This window comes from Calidris pugnax, unplaced genomic scaffold, assembly GCF_001431845.1.
Source record: "Calidris pugnax isolate Ruff unplaced genomic scaffold, ASM143184v1 scaffold103, whole genome shotgun sequence".
Classification (NCBI taxonomy): Eukaryota; Metazoa; Chordata; class Aves; order Charadriiformes; family Scolopacidae; genus Calidris; species Calidris pugnax.
Genome location: NW_015090990.1, coordinates 8424608 through 8441787, shown reverse-complemented (window position 1 = coordinate 8441787; position 17180 = coordinate 8424608). Strand labels below are relative to the sequence as shown.

Sequence of the window (17180 nt, the reverse complement as noted above, 5' to 3'; positions counted from 1 at the left end):
TTTAAACTTACAAAAGACAAAACTAGCAGGGTCACACAATCCAAAACAACATGAAGAAAGAGCTCTTGATCATTAAGCAGAAACGACATGTTCCCCACATTTAGAAGAATTTTAAGATCATTATTTCATTGTTTTAAAGTGGGCTTGTGTCTAACTGCCAACTCCATGCTTAAAAAAAAAAAGTCAAATTTACAATTCCTGATGAAAATAAAGGCATATAAGAGCAAACTAAAAATAAAACATACAGGAAATGCAATTACATTTAATTGGATTGAACACTAACACTCACTCTGCAATCATAAAAAAATTCAAAAAACATTTCCTAAATGAAAAATCCATCATGATAATATTCTGCAGCTAAAATAATATAGAATGTTTATATAATGCAGCTTTTCTAACAGACTGAAACAGATTAAAGAGAAACATGCAAGAACGAAATTAAAATACACAATTACATCCACTAAACTCTGGAAGCATAAAAATGATAATGTAGTAAAAAAACTCCAATGTGATAACACTAGTGCTGTAACACTTTTTGTTATTTTGTTTAATAACTTGTCACTTTATTTGCAAGCAGTAATCAAGAGATGTCAGGGTAACTTCTGTCGCTGCCTGTGCTCTTCCCTGCTTCTGTTTTCAAGTCTAGGTTAAAAAGAATCTTTTCTCCTAATTATCAACAAACTAATACCAGATTTTACTCGTGGTGAGGTATGCTACCCATCAATACCACATAAAAACAACAAAGACAATTAAAAAAAGCAGGAGGCGAGGCTTGAATACAGTTTTCTTTCAATTCCCTTGGGAATCGTGGTACTACAGGTCTTGTATTCCCAGGCAGAGGGGATCATGTTCAGTTACGGCAGTTCCTCTGGGCCTAAGTCCAGGTAGACTGCTTGTCTAAACTTGATGAAATATAGGCGCCATCAGGTAACAGAAGTGGTCAGGGAGACTACAGAAATGTGTAACTAAAACCTAAAAAATGAAATTAAAACACTGCCGTAGCCAAACAGCCTCTTTCTACAGGATGCAATAACTGTAAGGCAGAGTGTACAAAATACAGATCACTCCTTGTATACGTTCTCGTGCTTTTTCACATATGGATTATGAAAGTTAGACCAGACACGCAAGTGTATTTTAACAACATTCATTTAAATAGAAATACTTGGGAAAGAAACCACTGCGACAAATGCACACAGCTTGAATGGCAACAACAGCAAAAACAAAAAATAAAAAACAATTGCCCTGTGACCCACTCCCCCTCCCACTTCATTACTTCAAAATATTTTCAAATTAAATTTTAATGCTAATAAATACTGCTAGATCGACAGCACTGGGATGTGGTGTCTCGAAGCACTACAGGCTATCCAGGGCTGGCACATCACCACATCAAACTGTCAGAGAAGAAGAGGCAGCGAGTCTGTTTCGCCAGAGGTGCATTTCCAAGCGCTATAGGAATGTGCTTGTTTGGGAGCTGGGGAGAAGGAAGGAGGAACAAAGGAAAAAAAAAAAAGAGGGGGAAAATTATACAATCCCAAATTGAGATCATTGTAACTAGGGAGCCTATAGGTGATTTTACCTCAAAAACTCCTATGCTTTCACTTAAATTTTCTCATGATTCACAACTGTCTCAACCAGAACATCACGTCTAGCATGTCTAAGTATTGTAGAAATGAAAACCAGTTCAGATGTCATGACACAGACCTCTGCTGCAGCTTTAGCACTGGAACAGGTTCAAAAACAGTAGCCCGTCTTCATTGTGACTTCAGCAGAAACACAGGTCTCTTCAGAATAAAAAAAGAAAATACCACGATGGCACAGAAATATTTTTTGGTAGGTAGCCTCAACCTTATGCTCTAACTCTAGCTATACATAGAAAACCACGCAAGAAATGAGGGGAAGCGTACCAGATAGGCTCAGTTCAGTTTCTGTTGCACCTCTAGAGAACACCCACAACACAATTCCCAAACTTCACAGACATGTGGAACATTGCTTTTACATACGCCTTAAAGTCAGCTTCTGGTCTAGGTAGGGTAATTCAGTGCAAAAGTCCGAGTAAAAGGAATATGTTATCTAAACATAGAAAGCCACTCCACATACATCCACTGTTAAACTGTGTGTTAGCCTGGTAGCTCAGGAGCAGCAGGCATTAGGGCAGCCTCAGGCCCCCTTTCATTCTGCTGATGCCGCGCTGCCATGAGACCCTCCACAAATTACTCCCTTGGCGCTACAGTTTCTCCATCCGTCAACTAGTGCTCACGATTTCAGTCCCTTTTGTCTGCCATAGCTACCTGCACGGCAAGCTCTCGGAGGCAAAAAAATGTTATGCTATATGCTCACGTGGCATCTGACACTGTGATTTTGGTTAGAGCTATCTGCTCTAAAATAGAATATAATACACAATTTGAGGCCCAGGGTTTCTTTAGGGATGATTATGTTTTTAATTCTTTCTGTTCAAATGCAATATATTACAGTAAACATGCCTAGAGACCACCAGAGACCTAAGATATCACTACACATGATGCTTTAAGTGACAGAACATGCACGAACCAAGAAGCCAGAGACTTGCAGTTGGATCCTGTACACAGGCTCAGCAGGGTCATCTTCTGGCGTAGATTTTAAGAACCTGTATCTATCTTTTCTTCAACTTAATTTAATCCCTAGAGATTGTGAAGTGGCACCCTTTATTTCATTGATTTGCTGTGTAAGTATAGAGAAAATTAAATCTGTCATTTGGTTCTTTGCAGAGTAACACTAAAATTTGTGTGTTAGTAACACTTTGTGAGCCTGACAAGACCTAGCCCTTCAGTAAGAGATAAAGTTTGCCTTTTGTGCTGCCCAAAGCCAGCACTGAACTGCACACCCGGAATTAAAATCACAGATGTGACTTTCCATTTCAGACTTTCCACCCTATTACATGGTATTATGTTGAGCCTTTGCTCAACCTGCTCTATACCTGGAGTCAGGTAAGGAAAAGTCAGACAAGGACAACAGCCTCTGGCAGGTGACGCAGAAGTTGTGCATGCAAACTGCGAGTGCTCCTCACTCATGGGCATCCCCACGTCTAACCCTGAAGACTGAGAGAGCACTGTAAAACCTATTTTGGAAACACAGCAGCAAGCCATGTTCCTATGATGGGGCATCCCTGTTTCTTGGTGGAGAAACTTTCCCAGAGCTTTCTGGTGTTCTCATTCAGGGTTAGTAGCCTACATATGCAGCTGGACATCAGCCCTTTCACAGAATCACTGCACCAGGGTGCTGAGCTGCTGCGGACGGTGGAAAAGTTTCAGAGCTCTGTGATGGGAATGAAAAGAGAAAGCAGCTCCTCTCTGCTTAGGGAAAGGTCCAGGTGAGCTTTAAGGAAAATTCTGCAAAACGAAAAATGACACATGTGAAATAAACTTACAGCTCAATTTTGGCTGAAGGATTACAGCTCAGTTAACTTCTGGTATCTAAAAATGTACCTGTCCAATATATTTATCACAGGCTAAGTACTGGCAGATAATAGGACACTGTCTGGGACCTGGCCACCCAAGATACAAGGCACACAGAGCAGAGAAAGCATTCACAAAAGGCTGAAACTAAGTACTCTTCAGGAACTTGTCACAAATTTTGTCTCTGTATGGATTTTAGTTGTAACCTCAACGGTGACGCTCTAGCACCAGGTCAATGAGCACCTTCCTACAAAGAAAAAAAGACTTTTTATGTATGGGAATGAATGGCTACATGAGTAGGCGTGGGTCAGCAAAGCTGCTGATGAGGCAGAAAACACTGAATATCAGCATCTAGCCACCAACTAAAAACACTCAGGCAACGCCTAATATCTCCTACACAGATCGCTTAAATGTAACTGCACATGAAAATGCTGCTGCTTTATAAGCTGGGCTGTAGGTGCTGCCAGGAGCAGGGATGCCACCCTCCCCTCCTACATCAAAACTGGACCCAGGAGCTGGCAAACCGAATACAGCCTCCACCGCGGTGGCTGGTTTCCTGGTAGATCAACAAGTTGATGTCCTCTACCACCACAGCTGGACATCAGCAAATAACTTTCCTTCGTTTAAAGGCAATCGTAGCTAATGCTGGCAGATTGAGAAACCTAAGCTCAGGGAGAAACCACACCCTACAAATTTATCCACAGCCAGAAGTGATAGATCTTGTCAGAACAAAGGGGCTGTGTGCTGCCAACAATACATTACCTCTCAACTGAAAGAAGAGAACAATTAAACACTTTATTGAAAGGGGAATATTTTTTCTCTCGTGCCTGAAACCATGAAAGTGTCTGTCTCCCCCGGAGTTACTCATTGCTGCACTGTTGAAATGGGAATAATTCCTTGTCTGCCTGATTATTTTCAAGACAGGGATGAAACTACCTTAGGATCATTTGAAAAATGTTAAAAGTGTACTACAATCAAATGGTTTGAACTTCTACCGTGCATCATTTGCAGCTGATAATGCTAATGTTAAATTCTGGAGACATGAGTCTGTCTGCAAATTAATGGAAAATGTGAATTAATATTTTCTTCCAGCTAATTGCCCAGCTCATATATTGCACAGTGCAGCCAAGCATCATTTGATCTTGAAAACTCTCTAGCGAAAGTTTTCAATCACTTTTTCTCATCTGCCAAAAAACCTCAGAATTACAGGACATATTTCATTATCAGTCTGGAATACCAGGAAACATTTAGTCAAGTCTCTCCAAAACTGTTATCTGTATGTGCTATGGTTAATTTTTTAAAAAGCATTAGCTTAAGCGTATTGAAAGTTACCATAGATGAGGATTAATTTTTGAGTTGTACATTTCTAAGTTTCTTTTTAACAGTGATGAAGATATGGATGAAGAAATACTTTTAGCGTTTGAATATTAATAGTGCTAAGAAGATTTTTATGATTCATTTTTAACATGAGAATAATCTCATATGTGTTGAAGTTTATAGTTAAATACACTTATCGATGGGGAAGTTACAATTTTAGCAATAAAGATAATTACCTTATTTTGTTCCCTTCTTTCACTTCCTCTTAAAAATACTGAAAAGTTTGCATTTCATGAGACCATGAGTATTATCAAGGGCTGCAGACTAATAAAATGCAAGCTATGGACCATGTGTATCAGAAATACTGCTTAGTAAAAGATTCAGTAAAGTTTTTACAGATAACTCAAGAGACAGGAGTCTTGTATTAGACAGTCATTAATGCTCTATCTTCTAACCCAAATTCACTCAATTTCTTAAGTCTGGTCAAATGTTTTATGTCAACTCCAATTCCAATGCAGGAATAAAAAAAAACAGGTTCCCATCTGGACGGAATGCACAAACTGGCTGAATACTGATAATGATAAAAATCAACACTATATTAAGGTTAAGGTAACGAAAATTACACGTCCCCAAAATACAGTTCAGTACCTTATTTTTCACAGGGGTGTCCCCCTTGCTTCCCCGAGGACCAGTAGGCACCCTCAGCTGTGTTCATAAAACAAAGCTGACCACACGTGTTTGATTAAGCCCAGATAATAAATAAATATTTCATGAATGTAAGTAAAAGAAATATAAAAGCAAAGGAAACTTAAGGACCCTGGGGGAAGGATGCCTCAACTCAGCTCAGATGCTGATTCTGCTAATTATTCAGAAAGATGCTAGATTCTCTGTAGCAGGCTGTGTGGGTGAGGAGGTGACATGCCAGGAAGTCCAGGTTCCTGCCTATGGAAGAAGTGGGTTAGTGTTGGCAACAGGACATCAGAAACTGCTGCAAAGAAGATTCCCAGAGATTGAAGACAGTCCTCTCCCCTTGCAGGCGGTGGAAACTGTAACAATTTTGCATAGATATTATTCAATAAGGTAACCAATTTGATCTTGACCATACTTCTAGAAATCAAAAAGCCATGGAAATGGAAATTTGAAGAGATTTACAGCAGGCACTTTATTTATTTAACCACCTCCCAGCTGGAGACTCCATAGCACGCTTCTGTACACTGACATGCGGAGTTCAACATAAAATGGTAATTTAAAAGTTGACTACCAGTTTTACCATCCTAAATGGCAAAGCCATGTCTGACCACAAAGAAAAACACTACATAAAACTATATATATGTGCACTGTATGCAAAGCATGTAAACCAAATCACTTGCTACACCTTCTATTGGTCCATTCTGCAGGGGCTGAACTAATATTTCTAACTTCTTTAATGCTTCAGAATAGTTTGATGATTTTTATGTAAACACCCTGCTGGAGAAGAGTTTATTATTCCTTTGAAATAGTCGGTTTTGCCTAGACTAACTATGTAGTATAGATAGTACTCAACCATGCATTACTGACTGAACCAAACTTGTGATATACATGGCCCAAATATGTATGCTTTGTAATAAAAAAAGAAGAAAAAAGTCTGATTGCTAACAATACTCAGTACTTCCAGGCAAACTCAGAAGTACAAGGCTTTGAAGCTGTATTGCAACAAAGTCAAACTCTAGCTATGCCCCCCTGCTTTTTAAAAAAAAAAAAAAAGAAATATTTAAACGGACGTTTCTATACCTCCTCTTCATTTTACTTATGAAGGGGAAAAGAGTAACATTCTCAGAAACATTTTGAAACCTCAGAAACCTAACCCTAATTTTGACAACAATCATTTCTAAAACACTCTGCAGCTGCAGAAGAAAAGTATCTCTCAGCCATCTCCCATACTGTGGTACAGCTACAGTTTCTCCCCGAGAGCAGTTTCCAGGTTTATCGGTATCTGTTCAGGAGCCTGTGTACAAATTCCCAGCTCCACAAGGGGCTTAACAAGGCGATGGACAAGCAAATGGACAGCCTGGGAACACAGGCGACATATCTAAGACGTGTATCACACACTGTCACTTTACTTTAAAAGTCCGGACTGTAATACGCCACATAAATTATTACAGAATACTCACTCATAGTTAGAGATTGGGAAGCAAGATCAGAAATCAGCTTTATCAGTATTTAACACACTAAGTAACTCATTTTACAAGGGATATCTTCTCATCAATTATTTTCCCGTGGCTCAAAGTCCTGAAACTTCATTACAAGGAATTAGGGCCTTCTATTCTACAGTAATATACTTACCTAAAATGAATAAATCAATAAAAGACTAATATACCTTAAACCAGCTAAGTTGTATTTGTAGATACGCAGTTATTTAATGTCTTCTATTTTATTTTACTATCAATGAAGTATCACAGATGCAATTATCTTAATACCTGAAACTGTCACAATACATAATCAGACCATTTACAAGCCAATGACTCACCATATAATCTGTACTATTTTTAAGTACAAACTGTGACATGACACACCAATTCCACATGCCCGTGTTCTGGGTGTTTCTTAGTTTTTTTTTTACAAAATGGTAAATGCAATTCCCACCTTTATGTGTCACCTCTAAAATTCAAATACTGTTCAAGAAAGGTTGGCAGCTAAAATGCAGTTCAGCTCACTGCAAGGTCACTCTGAAATGCAGTGTTTGAGCCTATGGAATTTTACAAAGGTCTGTGCAAGCCACTCACACTCTCACAGTTCTCTTCCTTCTCCTTGGGTTGACAGTGTTGCAATTCTGACACTAGCAAGGCAGAGACCACGCAAATAAATTCCCTATATGTCTACTGAAAAGGCACAAAAAATCCTTCTGACTTCCTATAATCTCCCATTCAATTTATTTTCTTTTTTCCAATATAATAAAGATTTTTTAGGCTAGCCTAAGTCCTTCTGATACGTAGGGGAAGTATTTAACCAGTATAAAATCTTCTAAGACCTCTGCTGTTCCAATGCACTTATCTAGAAAGAGTTTCATAATAAGAAAACTTTTCTTTCATCTTTTACAAAAACATAACATCAGAAATATGAAAAAAAAAATCACAAAATAGGCTATAAAAAAGTAATTTTCATTCAATTTAGGTAGAATAGATTCCCTTAGGTGAACAGAAATCTAATTTAAATTACTTCTGTCTTTCAGTATTTGCAAATTAAATTATACTGAACTGTCCAATTCAGAGAAAATTGGATTTAGTTTAATCAGTCTTGTCTGAACTATGACAGTTTTGCTTTTTCAACTTCTGGAAATGCATATCCACTAGGGGAGCTGAACAAGGTTTGATGCCTGAAGGGAAGGTATGAAGGCTTAACAAATTTAAACAGTTTGGCTGTTTTAACTGGATGACAGACATCAGGCTTCTAGGTGTGGAGGGGGCTAGAGGCAGTGGTAGGGCACGGACAAATGACCAAAACAATATCCAGAACAGAAAGGTTACAGACACAGAACTGCTGAAGCAAATAATGAAGACTTAAGCTGTACCCTAAATTTCAATTCATTTGAGATTCAAACAAAGAAATCATTGTTTGTATGGTATTCTATGCTAAAAAATGTGATTACGCATGTGAGAGGGAAGGTTCTGACAGCTGTTAGAAATAAAACAAATAGGAGACTCTGAAGGCCAAATGCTGCAGCTCTTCCCAGAGTTCAGCTGATGCTCAGATTCCAAAAGTCCAGACAAACTGAAATTTCCTTACAGATATGAGCCTTCACCACTGAAAAAAAACCCAAAAAAACCATGTGGCACTCCTGCCCTACAAAATTCATGATTAACTATGAAGAAAAGGCCTTTACATTTTCCAATGGTTTTCAAGACTGTTGGATAGAACAAAAAATAAAAGTACAGTAAAAGTTCAGGATTCATAACTTGAGAAAAGGGATTGAAATTTTGTTATGCCAGGTATAAAGCTTTGCAATATTATGCTTTAGCTGAAAGCACACAGCATCCGCTTTAATGTTTAAGGTAAAAATAATTTGGGATCACTCGACCTCCTATTACTATAGTAAGTATCACAGCCTTTAAAGAAAAAAAAAATCATACAAGTCTTCAATCAAGATTATTGTGAGGTATTTCCTTCTGTTCACACATTCAAGATTTTACAACGGGCACTAAAACGCAACACTCACAGAAGGGTACACCCCAAGAGCTTCCCATCTAATTTAACGGGAGACAGTAAAACACTGAGGGGAAGGGATGAGAGGGAAGTAACGTTATGCCAACAAGACAGTTTTTTCAGCTAAGTACAGCATCTTGCATGGCTGTTCTTATGCAATAATAAGTCATGGGCTGACGGGAGCGATTCACTGGTGAGAGGTGCTGTGTGGGGTTACGAGGGGCGAGGGGCCCCGGGGAGCCCTGGCACACACTGAAGTGCCACCACCAACCAAGTTCTGCGGGTGGGAGGGTCGGTAGAAACACACGTACTTCTGTCACATTACTTTTTCTGTCACGTTACTTTTTCTGTCAAACGCTTAAATTCTAACAGCAAAACCGACGACAGCAGAACACCCCTGCGGCCTACCCGTACTGTCCACCACTGCCCAGGCCGCAGGCGCTGCCCGGTGTCCGCCCGGTGAGGCGGGGTGAGGCGGCCCGCTCGGCCTCAAACTCCAGCACAGCGCCAAAAGTACACGCAGCCGTAACAGCACCGACCGGAGCGCTTGCGGCTGCTGCTGCGGGACCCCGCTGCGGCTGCCCAGCCCCCGCCGCCCCGGGACACCTTCCCGCGTCCCGGGCGCTCCAACTGCTCGAAGGGTCCCGCAGCTTTTGCTCCTCGGATTATCCAAGCAGGCCCCCCAGCTCGGCGGCGGCCGGCGGGAATGGCGGGAGGAGGGAAAAGCGCCGCGCCGGGCCCGCGCCTCCCTCCTTCCCTCTTCCCCACCCCGCCCCCCGCGGCGGCGGCGGCGGCGCGCGCTCACCTCCACTCCGCAGCACGTTGACAGCTCTGGGCGCCGCCATCTTGCCCATGTGAGGCGGAGTCACGTGGCCGCGGGGGGGGGGTTGCCTCGCGACGGGCGGCTACTGGGGTGCGCGCGCCGCCTGAGGTAAGTCTCCGCTCCGGCGGCGGGTGTCGGGCAGGCCGGTGAGGGGGCCGCCCCCTCAGCGCCGCCCCGGTACCCTGCCCGAGCTCGGGCGGCGGCCGTCACCTCCGCGCAGCCCTCCCTCGCTGCCCCGTAGTTCTAGCAGGGTGCGGGGCCTGGCCGCTCCCGGGCCGTGGCTGTGGCGGCGGGCCGGGAGCGCCCCCTTCCCGCCCTTCCCCGCTGCAGAGCTGTGGGGGTTTGAGCGGGGCGGCGGAGCGGGGCCCGGCGGGCTCTGCCGCGGTGTTTGCAGGTGACAGCCCTCAAATGTCGGTGCTGATCCTCGCTGCCGGCAGTGGCAGCCTCGGCCTGCCCTACGGTGGGTGTTGGGGGGCCTTCAGGTTGTTGTTCCCCTGAAGTACTGCTGCAGAGCCCTTCTGTATAGTGTCCGTCCTGCTCGGCTTTATAACGCCCCTGGCAGGCTTGGAGACCCTGCTCTTCCCACCAGAGACGTGGCAGAGACAGCACTTCCCAAAGCGGGACTCTCAAGAGTTGTGACCATACTATTCCATGAGTGCTGGAGCTACCTCATAATTTCTTCCCCCCCCCCGCCTTTTCTTACATAAAAAAGCCCTCTTTATACTTTTGTGAATAAAAAGATGAACTAACTACTCTATGAATTATGTTTTTCTGCTGTTAGATTTGTTGTAAAGGCCTGTGCAATCTGAAGGATAAAGCTTGAACCCTAAAACTTAAATATTTTTTTCAGATTTCTTCATCTCCTGGTATTAACTTCACACGTGCAAATTTTTACAATTTAGTTAAGAAGAATAGTCTCAAAGCCTATGGGAATAGCTGATGTTATTTACCTCCCTGTACTCTAGAAAAAGCCCCAAAAACGTATGAACTTAAAAGCTACAGCATAAGTATTTCTGCCTTTAAGGAGCAAATTCTGAGAGTTCTCTGATCAAAAAAATGGGCTGTGCTCCTGTACAGACATCGGTAGCATCAGCTGCCGCAGCGAGGCAGGCAGCCTATCATACAACCTGCATCCAGACCACAAAGTAGTTTAAAGATCAATACAATACCTTGCACGGCCTCCAAAAAATAAAACAATCCACTTCTTATAGCCACATTCTGCACCAACTGACACGTTTCATCATCGTTATTCAGTGAGGGGAGAATGATAGGATTTTAACAGAAGAAAAATGGAGCTAGAAATAAATGAAGAAATAGCATTGCTAAGGTGCCCAGTTACACCCCCTGAGCAGCATTACCCCTGGTGAGAGGTATGCACACACTGCACTAGCAGGGCACAAATGCGCACGTCTTCACCTCATTCCGAGTTTCTGCAGCGTAGTATGGTCTTACAGGAGTTTGATTCTCATCAGGCATCATTTTATATTCTTTTCTATCTTGGCAAGGCTTTAGGAATGCAGGCAGCCAGCCCTTGGTTCTGTGACAGCCGTGTACTAAGGTAGTCTCACCTTTCTTACCTCAGTCAGTGTTTCCTACTCGGTGGAATGAGGCCACTGTTAGAGAAAATGAAGCCAGTGCTTGGCTTTTGTCTGCAGCCATGAGACCAAAATTCCCTGTTGTAACAGCCTGAAAACTGGCTGATGGCATAACAAAATGCAGGAACTGGCGGCAACGCTAGTTATGCTGCTACCACCTTTGTAATTACCTTGTCCTTAAGTGTCAGGTTATTTCACAATGCTTGTAGGAATGTGCTGGCGCTGAGACCCGATTGATTCCTTTTGCATATCGGAAACCAAGAGGGGATTGATTGAATTATGATCGATTACATTCCAAGAGAACAACTGTGTAATTTTTGCAGTCGTCTGGATGAATCTTAGGCCTAACAACAGGCATTATTCAGTAGTCTTTAATTTATGCTTTGGTGCAGGTTTTCTCCTTTTACTAAGAAATATAAGTATCAGATGCAGGTTTGTTAGGAGCTATACACCAGTAAAATGGGGGTGAATACCTCAGAAAAGGAGAGATCCACCATATCCTAACACAGCAAACCTGAAAAATCATACTTTGCCATGTTCAAGTTCTGTCTCCAAAAAAAAATACACCACTTTTTCCGTCATGTATATAATTATCTTTTGTTTACATTTGGCAAATCCTCAGAAACGTTTAAGATGGACAGTGGTGTCTCCAGCTGTCCTGAGCTTCGGGTTGAGAAGCAGCTTTGGAGAAATCACTTTTCAGCCCAGGCTCTTTTGGACACATCTGTGTGTTACATTCTTCAAGGAGAGTCCTTCACATCCCATCTGACGTAGACTGGCGCTCTGCTGTCAGAGCCAGCATGTTCTAAATGCAGAATCTCAACTTTATTTCCTTCCAAGACTGGGCAGGCTGAGATTAAAATAAAAAAAAGACGTGCTAAGGAAGACATAAAGCTAGGCTTTTATGTGCCAGTTTGATAGCAGTCTGTAGTAGTCGATAAAACAACAAGAGTTACGCCTTACATATATGTGAAATCTTACGTAGAGCAATATAGAAATATGCATCTAGTTTAAGTATAGCAGCTGGACACTTCTGGGGTTAGGCTTAGACTTTCCTATCTAAGGTTGTCTCAAGCGATTATTTAGTTCCACAGCAGTTTTTGCTGCTGAGGCTGGTGCTGTTTGAGTCCTGCTGTAATTACAAAGAGGTGCCCTTTTTTCAGCACTGGTGCCATCTGCTCCACCCTGAGGCAGTTTGGAGTCCTGAACTTGCAAAAACAAAAAAAACCCTCCTACATCAGTGATACAATATATATATATAGTCAGACAAAGCTGCACCAAACTGTTACCTCACAGCTCTAGGGAAAGCAAAATGACATTTTTACGGTCCCTATCATATTAAATTCATTCTGGGCAAAGATTTTATCTTTTCCATGAAACTGAAAGTTTTAAAAACATGAACACCCCATACGGCTCTGAGGAGGGCTCAACTGGAAAAAAGATGAGCATCTAAAAATAGCAACTATTGAACATGGAACACCTCCCTTATTGCCATAGCATTTAGAAACAAAAAAGGGGATGTCAAGCTCTTCCCATTGATCTAGATTTCCTTTACGTTTTATCTCCTCAGCTCAAACTGTGCTTCTGCTGTATAGATCTTTTCAGATTGGCAAAGAGGGAATTCTGAAACACTCTTCCCAGGGCTTTGTCTTCATCATGTCGTTACCTGAGATTCCTTCAATTTGGGTGGGATTCTTATATCTGAAAAAAGATTTGAAGAGAGAAAGGGGGACATTTTTTTCTCCTTTTCTCTTTCCTTCTCTAGTCTGGAGAATTAAAAATATGATGAACATGGAAATCTGGAAATTGTTAGATTCCTGATCCTTTTTACACTAGCTTGTACCGTTATAAATCTAAAAGGACGCTCACATACAGAGCGTGTAGCCTTGTTTCTTGCAATGCCTGTTACTGGAGGCTTTAGCATAAGGAACAAAGAACCTAGTAAGCGTGTATTTGAATGAGTAGTTTTGGGTAGAATCTGGTATTTGCATTATTTTTTCTTTTTACATTGTAAAAAGGATTTGAGTGATAGGGAGAGAAGCCCACTCCTACAATTTTCCCTCCACAGTTACACGCCAGTATGATGGCAGATAGCATGCCCTGCCTGAGCAGAGCTTGCATCTGCTCGTATTGCTTTGTGTCATAGCCTTCCGTTTCAACTGGTTGCACTAAATTTTTAGCCTCACAACTCTAAATACTGCCACTGGTGTGGGTTAATAGCCTGTTGTAAATGAAACATATTAATAGATAGAACTCAGGGTTCAATTGAAACCTTTCTGATCATCGGAGAACGAGCTAGCAGTGTAAAATGGCTGGAAATACTGGTGGCGTGGGGAAGAAAAAATGTTACCCATGATTTCAAGTTGATTTTTTTGAGACAATGGAAATATCTGCAACAGATACTTGCTTATCAGATACACATTTTAATATTTTACCATGCTGTCTTTTTGTCAACTTCAAGTCCAAATTACCCTAGCAAGCGATGTTTCACAAAGCATTAGCATTAGAGAATAATATTTTTCAATCTGAAAGCTGAGATTCCAAGCTTTTAGGCGATAGGCTTACGAATATAACAGTTTGATACTGATGAAATCAGGTCAGAACTGACACTGGGAGAAAAGGTAAAATGGCAAAATATGCAACATAAGATTTTCAAGCCTTCTAGTGTCTGACAGTTATACAATATGATAAAAGAAAAACATAAAGAGCAACAAAGTCTCAGTGAGAGACAAAAAGGAATTGAAAAAATGATCTATATAAGTAGACGTAAATCCTTCGTATAGACATTATGGGCTGCTTGCCCTCCTGCTGACATCCCAGAGAGAGACAATAGGTCAGTCCTGAATTGCCGAAGCTGCCACATAGCAGCTCTGTGTGTTTGCTCATAGGAGGCACGGACATTTACTGCCCAAGATACTGCTGCAGCTACACAGACCTTTATTCCCCCTACTACAGCAGTTAAAGTGTCCTTCAAACCCTGCAGTTTCAGGGAGCTTGCTTTTTCAGTTCCCAAACTATTGGTATTCTGTTGTATTTCTTCAGGTTACTAGTTGTTGAGCTAGAAGTTGTTCTGTAGTATCTGCAGTAGGTAACTTTTATGTTTTGAAATACATGAAAGGGAAGAGTTTGACCCAGGTTTCTAAACATAAACACTTTTCAGAGCTTGATTTACCTTTTCAGACAAAATCATGGATTAGCACCATTGACAATAGCTTTGCATGGAAAGAAAATTTGCCTGTACCAGTTGAACTCAATGCAGCATTTTAGATACTCCACTGAATTTTCTTGAAGTAGATTCACTGTTGCTGTGACTGGATTTTTAAGTGATGGAAGGGCAAACCAGCAGCCTGATGCCAGCAGTCTACAATTAAAAACTTCAGGAATACTTCCAAATATTACACACAATCTGAAAAGAATATTCAAATGCACAAAACTCTTAAATGCTGTATCAGTACGTTGTACAAAGTTTCACTTGATTTTCGAGTGAAGTGACTGAATAATCCAGATTTAATCAAAATGCAGGAAAAAAGTCATAGAGTAAATTAAAACACATAATCCTATTATTAGTGTTTGCTCTATGTTCCTGATAGTATGTAACGACTCAGAAGAACAAGAGCAGTTTAAGCTAAGAAACCAAGGATAACAGATTATATGTTTGAACAAAAGCGATTCTTAGCCAGGGTCACTTTAGTGTCATATTGTGCCCAGAATAGGAGAGGGCTCTAATAGCGTTCAGCTTTGGCCATCCGACTCCTACATCTAGAGAGGAAAGTTGCTGCTCAGCCTCAGTGCTCATTAGTCAGCTTGCAAATCCACAAAATGGGATCCCCCCGGTACCTAATCACAATTCTATACAGACAGCAGTTACTAGTTCACAGGTCCTCTCTCAGCGTGCAGAAGGCAGACAATACTCACGATAGCCACGCTGTTTTCTGTACTACGCTAAGAAGTATTTGTTTAAATATAGGAGGAGGTCCCCGTTCTTAATTACATCAATACAGAAATACAAACAGGAGCTACACAAAACTTAAACTTTTATAAACAGTATTACATGTCTTTATTTCATAAATATGACTCACTAAACTGCTGGAGTTGCTGCTCCTGTATGTATGTCAGAAACAAGAATCCTGCAGCCCACTTGCAGGTGAAATTTGTTATCCTGCTGAAAAGCATGGAACAAAACATCCAGACTGGCAGGTCAGAAAGCGATTGTCTACTAGCACCCACTGAAACTAAAACATTTAGTCAACTTTACCATTAATGCTTAATCTCTAAAATGTTAGTTTGAACAGAGGTGCCCCAAAAGCCCACCAAACTGAACAAGCATAAGCTCCCCAAGCAGCAGCGTCAGTAGAACTATTGCTTTTTTCTAGCGGTTACACAAGAGATTATTGCTTCTTTGCCAAGGGATAGTCCAGACACTTCTTAGACCACTTCAGGCAAAATCAGCAGGGCTAGTTTAATTTGCTGATGAAGTTTGTTTCAGCTAATTGACCTAATTAACTGTAATGGATTAGGGAGTACTCACATGGTCTTTCCTGGCAGCAGTGCTGCAGAAGCTGTAATCTGCTGCAGGGCGGCAGGATTCAAAGTTTCTACATCTCTAAGAGGCTGTTTATTCATATCTTTGCTGCCAAGAATTAGTAACAAAATAGTTCCTGTAAACCAGGTCTTATGTTTGCTGTCTACAAGCACATCCCAACAGCTTAGAATGCTTCCAGACCATACTGGAATGAGAAACCATGCTCAGCTAAGACTGCACCTTCACCACTAAGGGAGCTGTAAGCACTAGCTCACCTCTTTCAGCACTGTCAACAGGAAAGGAAAAAAAAAATATTCTAACAAGTTATGAAAATATTAATCTGCCCTAATCACTGTGTGAGAGAAGTTTTACTATTTGTCTAAGGAAAGCGACTTTGTCCTTTTCACATCCATCTCACACCATCGGTCGAATATGGCAACCATCACTACTACTAGCACCAAGCCTACATTTCATGACATTTCTCACCCCTTTTGGGACATCCACATAACCGTGGGGTGACAGCAGACAAAGCTCCTTTCCCTTCCCACATCAGGGACTTAGAAGGATGAAGGGAACAGATATGCCAGACTCTTCTGCCTTTTCATGCTCCCTGGTCCCAAGCGAAATAACTTATGAAGAAGATCCAATGTTCAACCTCGTTTAAGTGGGCAAGCAGCCATTAGGCACTGTTTTTTCTTGTCAGTACTTCCATTTAAAAAAAAAAAAAAAGCCCGAGCTTCTTCAGGAGTGGCTTCAGCCTTAGTAATGGAAAAGCTCAGGCAGTGTTAGTCTAGACTTGCCCAAGCAAGAAGCCCAAGAACTATCCTGGACCTCTATGCAGAAACCAAACTTAAGCACAGTTCTTCAGTTCAGCTTTCCCTCTTCTGGCTTATCGCCAACACCTGAATACATTCAATAAGAAACCAAGCCCAACCAAACAAAAAACCCCAACCCCCCACATCCCACAACTTACCTTCAGGCTGACTATTACAATCAAGGGAGGTCTTTTAAAAACTATTATTATTAATGAGGATAATAGACTTGAATACTAGAGCAGATGAATGAGGTATCATACAGACAAGATATCGTAGCCAGAAGTAAAATTTCTAAAAAGAATTCAATAGAAAATAAAAAAAAATTCCACAGGAGACCTTAAACATGTGGAAAATATTACACTTTTTCTTTGCATTGTATCAGATGGTAGTAGAGAACTGTCAGTCTACAAACTCCAGTTTTGAAAGCCAGACCTGAATCCCATTAGGACCATAAAACATGGTTAATAAGTTTTGGTGATCCTTATTCAGATTAAATCC

At 41.4% G+C, this 17180-nt stretch overlaps 1 protein-coding gene across 2 annotated transcripts in view; it reads right to left on the bottom strand.

The window, feature by feature from the left end:
* The window catches only part of METAP1D (methionyl aminopeptidase type 1D (mitochondrial)), a 50266-nt gene extending 40475 nt beyond the window's left edge, over nt 1–9791 (bottom strand). The window contains exon 1 of one of the 2 annotated variants that reach the window (XM_014954503.1): nt 9733–9791. In XM_014954503.1, coding sequence (XP_014809989.1) covers nt 9733–9781 — 49 coding nt within the window. In that variant the 5' untranslated portion in view covers nt 9782–9791. The remainder of the gene's footprint in view (nt 1–9732) is intronic. The other variant, XM_014954505.1, reaches the window with a different exon arrangement.
* Between the last annotated feature and the right edge of the window lie 7389 nt (nt 9792–17180).